We start from the raw sequence: 7700 nt of genomic DNA, 5'->3' as shown, positions 1-7700 counted from the left end.
CCCGCATTCCCTACCTTCATCTTTTTCGCCTCCTGCCCTGTCTGCCCATACCTACCCTTACCCTGTGCCCCCAGCATGTCAGAGCAGTCAGGTTTGAACAATCAGTATGGCTTTAACTCAGATGATAAATTAGATATGATTTAGACAGCTTAGATTATAACTCTGATTTCCCTTATTGTCCCTTTGGAGCCCTGAACCAATTAAATGTTCCCTCCTCCTCCCCCACCCTTGCCAAGATCCCCTACAAGTTACCTCTGGGTCAGCCTCAGCAACCTGAAGGTGTTCAGGAGCAGGTAGGTTCTGCAAGCACCAGGATTCTATCAGGTTCAGGGCTGGATGGTGAATCTCTCCCAACAGGCAGTATTTTCTTGTGTCGTCTTCTGTTACTGAAGTTTTTTAGACTGGCTAGAATGGCGATTCTCATGTTTGTCTGCGTGATATGACATCGGAAGTCAGTGTCCTTTGTGAAACACCAGTTTCTCAGTATTGCTATGTCTATTCACACATACTTCCTTGTTAATGCTGTTCAGTAAAGAACAGCTAATTATGTTCTTCTCTAAGAGGTGGATAGTCAGCTTTAGCTGTAGCAAAATAAGGATATTCAAATACCTTTGCGTACAGCATACATGAGTACTTTTCAGTAACTTCTACTATTGATTATTATTACTTGGCTAACTGTAATATGACCTACAGAGCTTCCAAGTAATTACAAGTGCTGCTAGCACTGGTCTAGTTACCCTTACTAAGTACCTGTAGCTCTTGGGGGGATTAGAAATATTTCTGTTAATCCTCTAAAAGAACATGTTAAAGGGTTTCTAAGTACCCCCAGACTCCTTTCTTTCTGTCCTTTTATGGGATCCTTGACTCAGTCTTGCTCTTCCGTCTGTTGCCAGGATAGACATTCAGTTCAGGAAATATTTATTATGTGCCCGGCCTGGGAAAGTGAAGATAAGATGCAGGCCCTGCCCTAAGGGACACCCTGGCTGGTAGAGAAACAAGTGTTCTGATGGACATGGGCCTGGACGTAGTCCTTCCCTTGCTGTCACATCTCATTACCTCATTTGTAAAGTTAGCTTCCAGGTGACTTAGTTTTTAACAAGCTCCAACGCATTCTTTAGTTATTCTTCCTTCCTAATTAATGTCACCTGTAGTACATTATAATCTTTCCTAAGAAGGTTCCCATAAAAAAACAACAACAACAACAAAAACCTTTAGCCCTCCTTGTGTTTCTGAAAGGGGCTGGATTCCTTTCCTTTCTGAACTTAAGTACTTTAACACAATAGATCCATCTTTTATATAGGATACTCTTAAATATGGATTTCCTAAAAAATACTGTTACTGTCTGAAATCCTATTGTTCTGATATACACTCAAAGGGTGGAACAATGGCCTTTATAACTGCCAGGGAGACACTGAGCTCTATAATTTTGACTGACCAGGCTATCAGTAAGTGCTCATTAATGAAATAAAGGGCTTGGAAGCATTCTAATGCCTTAGTACAGGGGCTTCTAAGACCAGGGCGTCAGATGAACCCAGGCCTTACTTATTATTGATAACAATGAATGATAAATCAGGAGATTAAAGCTGAGGCACAAATCTTGTGGTTCAACTTGGAGATGGGTGTATATTGATGTTTTATATTTTTCCTTGGTTAATAATCATCAAATGTTCTTATTTGGTTGTATATTTTTAATGGAATTAAACTTAGAATCAATTACATTAAATTACTAGATTGACACTGACATGAAATTAATCATCACACGAATAGTAGCTATATGACTAAGGCTGACTGGCCTCCTGGTTAATAATTAGGTAAAACTTTAATTAGTTGAGGCATACTCGAGACAATAGGGCCACATACTGGATATCTGGGATATGGCATTTTCCTCTTTAAAAGCCCTGTAATTCTTCTTTTCTAACATGTCTATAGTATGGGCAGGGGGAAGATATGTTTGGCATTGACAGTGGAGTAATCTAGATTTGCTGGACTGGATTTATTCACAAGAAATTTATTATTTACTCTGCTTTCCTCTGCAAGATTCACACCCTTTCTCTCATTCTGGGAGCTACCCTTGGTCATTCTTTCCTAGGTGGGAGCTTACAGGCTGCTATATCTGAAAACACGAAGTCTGGCAATCACTTTGAAGAGCCAAAACTCAAAGACATCCTTCTGCAGATTTCTCTTGGGCTCAAGTACATCCACAACGCTGGCATGGTGCACCTGGACATCAAACCAAGTCAGTATGCTCCCCTCTGCCCCTCCAACCGTATTTAGTTCTTTCCTCCGTCTTGTCAGAATCGGTGCCTATCGGTCTATCAGTGTCAAAGATGCTGTTTGCTGGCAGAGTGCTTTTCTTTCATTTGTTTCCTAAACAAATTCAGTTAAACAGCTTTCACCATTTTCTCCCAGGGCACATGGGACAGAGAGAGAAAAGACTTTCTCAGATAGTGAAACCAAAGTATGGAAATAATTATTTAATTTGCCACATAGATAAGTGACAACATATTGGCTACATCCTGACTGTGTTTACTGGTGCTACACCCTTTCTAATTCACACTGATTGAAGTGAGCAGAAATGGATGCTTTGGGCCCTCATCAATATGAAACTCAAGGAACTGTCGTTACTGTATTACATGTTTTTCTTATTTCTTTGTTTTGAGGATACTAGCCTCTTCAGAGGATATTTGAAATCAGTTTCACTTATCAATTACTGAGCTGTTCATAAGTAGTGTGAGAGATTCCAGGGAAGAAGAGGCCCCTTGTACTGTTGTTACAGGCGCAGAAGAGGAAGAGAGGAAGGTGCTGTAGTGGCAGATGCAAAAAAGAGTCTTTGGGGTGAAAAAACATAGGAATCATTATTTATGTCAATTCTATATTTTTGCAGGTAACATCTTCATTTGTCATCAGATACAAAGGGACTCTCCTATAGTCCTAGAAGACATTGAAAATGATGCTGATTGGTTTCTCTCTACCAATGTGATATACAAAATTGGTGAGTCTGCCTTATACTCTGACCTGTATTCTATTACCCTATAAAATGTATACTGATGACTCCATTTACTCCTGTTTTAAGAAAGACATGCTTGTAAAGAGCTCTATTTCTTTTTGTTTTTTGTTTTAGGAGACTTGGGTCTTGCAACATCAATAAGTGAACCCAAAGTGGAAGAGGGAGATATTCACTTCCTGGCTAAAGAGATTTTGCAAGAGGTATAGATTAGGGAAACGGAGGCTATTTTATAATTCATTTAACCTTTTGACTCTCAAATGAAAGAAATAGAAAGTATATATTTATAATTTAAATTGATATTATCCCTTTTCCTATTCAGTATGGAGACCAAAACTAGGAATTTTTCCGTAAAAAGGCATGAGAAAGCTGGCTATATTTGTACTGTTCTTTGTAAAGGTCCCTTACTGTTTCTAGTATTTCTTAGAATTCCCAAACTCCTGGATTGCTTAGTAGGAAGAAAGAATTGATTGGTCCAGTCCATCTTTATCCTACTACTCTCCTGTTGGCAGCATATCAGCTTTGGTCATTGAAATGACCTTTAGTTATTACCTACCTTCTAGGACAGTGGTTCTCAACCTTCTGGCCCTTTAAATACAGTTCCTCATGTTGTGACCCAACCATAAAATTATTTTCGTTGCTACTTCATAACTATAATGTTGCTACTTTTATGAATTGTAATGTAAATATCTGATATGCAGGATGGTCTTAGGCGACCCCTGTGAAAGGGTTGTTCAACCGCCAAAGGGGTCGCCACCCACAGGTTGAGAACCACTGATCTAGAGGCTGGACTTGATTTTTTTCTTTTTGCTCTGCTTTGCCAGAATATATGAGCTGAACTGAGCCCAGCACAAGGAACCATGCCTGGTGAGGGCACTAGAGTCTAGGTCAGGGATGGTGAACCTTTTGAGCTCGGCGTGTCAGCATTTTGAAAAACCCTAACTTAATTCTGGTGCTGTGTCACATATAGAAATTTTTTTTATATTTACAACCATAGTAAAACAAAGACTTATATTGTTGATATTCATTTCATATATTTGAATGCCATTTAACAAAGAAAAATCAACCAAAAAAATGAGTTGTCATAGGTTCGCCATCACTGTCCTAGACAGACAACAGGAAAGCATGCCATGCCCTCTTCTTCAGAAAGGCCAGGCTCCCTCTCCCTGGAGCAGGGGTGTCCTCTGGCAGCCCAAGGTTTAAGAGGTGTCTCTCTGGTCCTTTCTGTGTTTTATAAATGTGAACTGACTTCCCACATTTAGAAATTAAGAGATTGTGCTTCAGAGCCGGGGCTTCTGGATCCTTCGGGAAAAGCTGTCAGAAGCTCCGCCACATGGAGAGTGGCGCTTCATTTGCAGGCCCCACGTTAGGTCCCAGGTGACACCAAGTGCTCAGCCTCAACGCAGCCCCCACTCCTCCCTCAGGTCCTCCCAGGCCGCTTTGCTCCTGATCTTCTCTGTCTGGCCCCCAAAAGGCTTTGAGTTTGCTTCACTAGAAGTGTTACCTAAAAGCCTTAGAAATACCTACTCTTGGGGATTAAATTTGAGTTCCACAATTACCCTGAAAACTTCAAATTTAGTTATAAACTTGTCCTTCCTCACTTCTGCTTTCCTGAAAGGAGACAAACCCTTCCTCAGAGTGGTTTTTGTTCACAGTGTAATCACCTATTATGTGTAAATTGCCCTTCAACTTGGTAGATAAGTATTGAGTACCTCAATGCTGGTAATACATATATGTTAATTCATTTAATTCTCACAACAGCTGGAAGGTGAACATCGCTGTCCCACATATCAGGAAAGGGAAGCTGAGTTTCAGCAAAGAGACTTTCCCAGGCTCTAGCCAGTTTTGAGAGTGGTTTTTGTTCACAGTGTAATCACCTATTTTTATGTGTAAATTGCCCTTCAACTTAGTAGATAAGTATTGAGTACCTCAATGCTGGTAATACATATATGTTAATTCATTTAATTCTCACAACAGCTGGAAGGTGAACATCGCTGTCCCACATGTCAGGAAAAGGGAAGCTGAGTTTCAGCAAAGAGACTTGCCCAGGCTCTAGCTAGTTTTTCTCAGTGAATAGAGCATCGGCCTGTGAACTGAAGGGTCCCTGGTTCGGTTCCGGTCAAAGGCACATGCCTAAGTTACAGTCTCAATTTCCAGTAGGGGGCGTGCAGGAAGCAGCCAATCAATGATTTTCACAATTGATGTTTATATTTCTCCCTCCCTCTCATTTCCTCTCTGAAATCAATAAAAAAAAAATTTTGTTTTTTAAAAAAGAGACTTGTCCAGAACTACATAGTAAACGGGAGCTGGCTCTGACTGTTGCTCCCCAGATGGAGGTGCAGTGTTATCTTCATTATACAACACTGCTAATTGCTGCAGATAATTAGGGATTTTCTACCATATTAAAATCATTTTAGGTTACAGACACCCCCCACCAGAAGATAAGTGCTGTAGGAATATTGTTATGGTGTGGTATCCTTAATTAAAGTGAAAAAGGAACATGTTGTGGTAGAAAGTAAACAACTAGGAGTTGGATAACCTGGATTTGTCTAGGTCTTGTCAGTGACGCAGACAAGTCACTTTATTTTAGGACCTCCGTTTCTTCCTCTTTAAAATTAAGGCATTAGAGTAGTTAATCATCCCACTAGCTCTAAACTATGATACTTAAAGTCAGAGGTATGGATGACTGACCTACCAGAGAGGGTGGAGGTAAATTTTCATCTATTTCTTCCCTCCACACAAAGGAGAGGCAGAGTTTCACATAACCCACAGCAGAAGTTGGCTTGGTGTGGGCTTGGGTGGGCTGGTTTACCAAACAGTGAAGCTTCTGTTTCCTTACATTATCAGAACATGATCCACCCTGATCCCAGGGAGAGACCCTCTGCAGCAGCTCTGGCCAGAAGTCGGGTTCTCCGTCCCACCCTGGGGAAAACAGAAGAGCTCCAGCAGCAGCTCAACTTGGAAAGGATGAAGACAGCCACACTGGAAAGGTAGATTTTGGATGCTGCAGTTGAGAAAGAACCTCTTTATGAACTGCTCATAGTGATATGACTGGTGTATCTGCTTTGTGGTTTCACAAGTGGAACTCAACATTATAATACATAGGTCTCTGCCCACACAGAGACTAGCAGCATGCAGCCCTTTGTAGCACAGGGCTGGAGGCTCTGTGATTGAGAGAGAAAATTCAATTAATGCAAAGGAAGCAGAGTGAAGAATGCAAAGAAATACAACCAGTAAAGAAAACTTAGTGGGATTCTGAGTGACAACAGGTGTTCAAGAAACTGGTGATCTCCCAATTCGAGATATTCCTCCATTAAACAAATGGGATGGGCTGGTAAAAAGGTCAGACAGTGATGTCTGAGCAGAGTTCTGAAGGCATTTTAAAGTGATTTTTACATACACTGTGCACTATTAAAAATATAAAAGAAGATGGTCCATGTGTAAAATAAGCTTAGAAGTCCAACTTCTTATGGATACACAATCCATCGAAGAATAATTACCTTGAAAAGGCCACAACATGATGTATTGGCAATGAGTTGTGGAGACTTTAATCAGGCAATTGTTCCTAATAAGCAACTTACTATCATTTTGCTCTAGTTTTGTTTATAATAAGCAACTTACTATCTTTTTGCTCTAGTTTTGTTTATTAGCCAGGAAAATGGAATCCAAAATACAAATATTTATAGATATGATGTTACAGGAGTATAAGTTTTTCTTCGGGTGTGGTGTGTACATTCTGCAAAACCAGCTATGCAGGCACAGGTGACTGTCATCAGTCACTACCAGCAATGGACATCCATTATAGAGATGGGGCAGAGGCCTGCATGAAATTGTCTAGAACAGGGGTTGGCAAACTTTTCCATAAAGAGCCAGATAGTAAATATTTTACACTTTTGGGCCATGTGATCTTTGCTGCAACGACTCAACATAATGTAAAAGCAGCCATAGGCAGCATACAAGTGAATGGGTGTGGTTAAGTTTTCCAATAAGACTTCATCTATAAAAACAGGTGGCTGGCCAGATATGACCCATGGCCATAGCCTGCACTACAGGATAATCTGTAGTTCCCTCCTTATTTTTTTAAAAATATATTTTATTGATTTTTTACAGAGAGAAAGGGAGAAGGATAGAGTTAGAAACATCGATGAGAGAGAAACATCGATCAGCTGCCTCCTGCACACCTCCTACTGGGGATGTGCCCACAACTAAGGTATATGCCTTGACTGGAATTGACCCTGGGACCTTTCAGTCCGCAGGCCGACACTCTATCCACTGAGCCAAACCGGTTAGGGCCCTCCTTCTTATTTTAATATACTTTCACAAGAATGCATTCTCTCTGTTGATCTTAGTGAGAGGTTTATCTCTGATTTAGATTTCATAATGCTCATTTTCTCCGAGATTTCCATTAAGTTCTCTGCAGTAGCTGCACTGATATCCCAGGTCTGGACTTAATAGCCATGTGATCTTGCACAAGTTACTTCTCTGTGCCTCGGTTTCCTCATATGGTAAATATAGGTAGGGACAGTACCTACTGGACAGGGTTATTGTGAGATTAAATGGGATCACACACGTGGAAAACTCTTGGAACACCACTTAGAATGTAGAAAGGGCTCGATAAATGCTAACTATTATCATTATCATTATTTCCTACTTCTCAAAGCTTGAGAAGTTAAATCCAAGATACATTTTAAAAAAC

General features: G+C 40.5%; 1 protein-coding gene across 1 annotated transcript in view; it reads left to right on the top strand.

Moving 5' to 3' along the window:
* WEE2 (WEE1 homolog 2 (S. pombe)) overlaps positions 1-3259 on the top strand; it is a 23863-nt gene extending 20604 nt beyond the window's left edge. The window contains exons 7-9 of the mRNA XM_006777087.2: positions 2090-2236; positions 2885-2992; positions 3122-3259. Of these exons, the coding sequence (XP_006777150.1) occupies positions 2090-2236; positions 2885-2992; positions 3122-3213 (347 nt within the window). The 3' untranslated portion in view covers positions 3214-3259. The remainder of the gene's footprint in view (positions 1-2089; positions 2237-2884; positions 2993-3121) is intronic.
* The last annotated feature ends 4441 nt before the right edge of the window (positions 3260-7700 follow it).

The sequence above is a fragment of the Myotis davidii genome, unplaced genomic scaffold (genome assembly GCF_000327345.1).
Source record: "Myotis davidii unplaced genomic scaffold, ASM32734v1 scaffold329, whole genome shotgun sequence".
Classification (NCBI taxonomy): Eukaryota; Metazoa; Chordata; class Mammalia; order Chiroptera; family Vespertilionidae; genus Myotis; species Myotis davidii.
The sequence above is the reverse complement of the archived record's forward strand: the minus strand, read 5'-3'. Positions and strand labels throughout refer to the sequence as shown.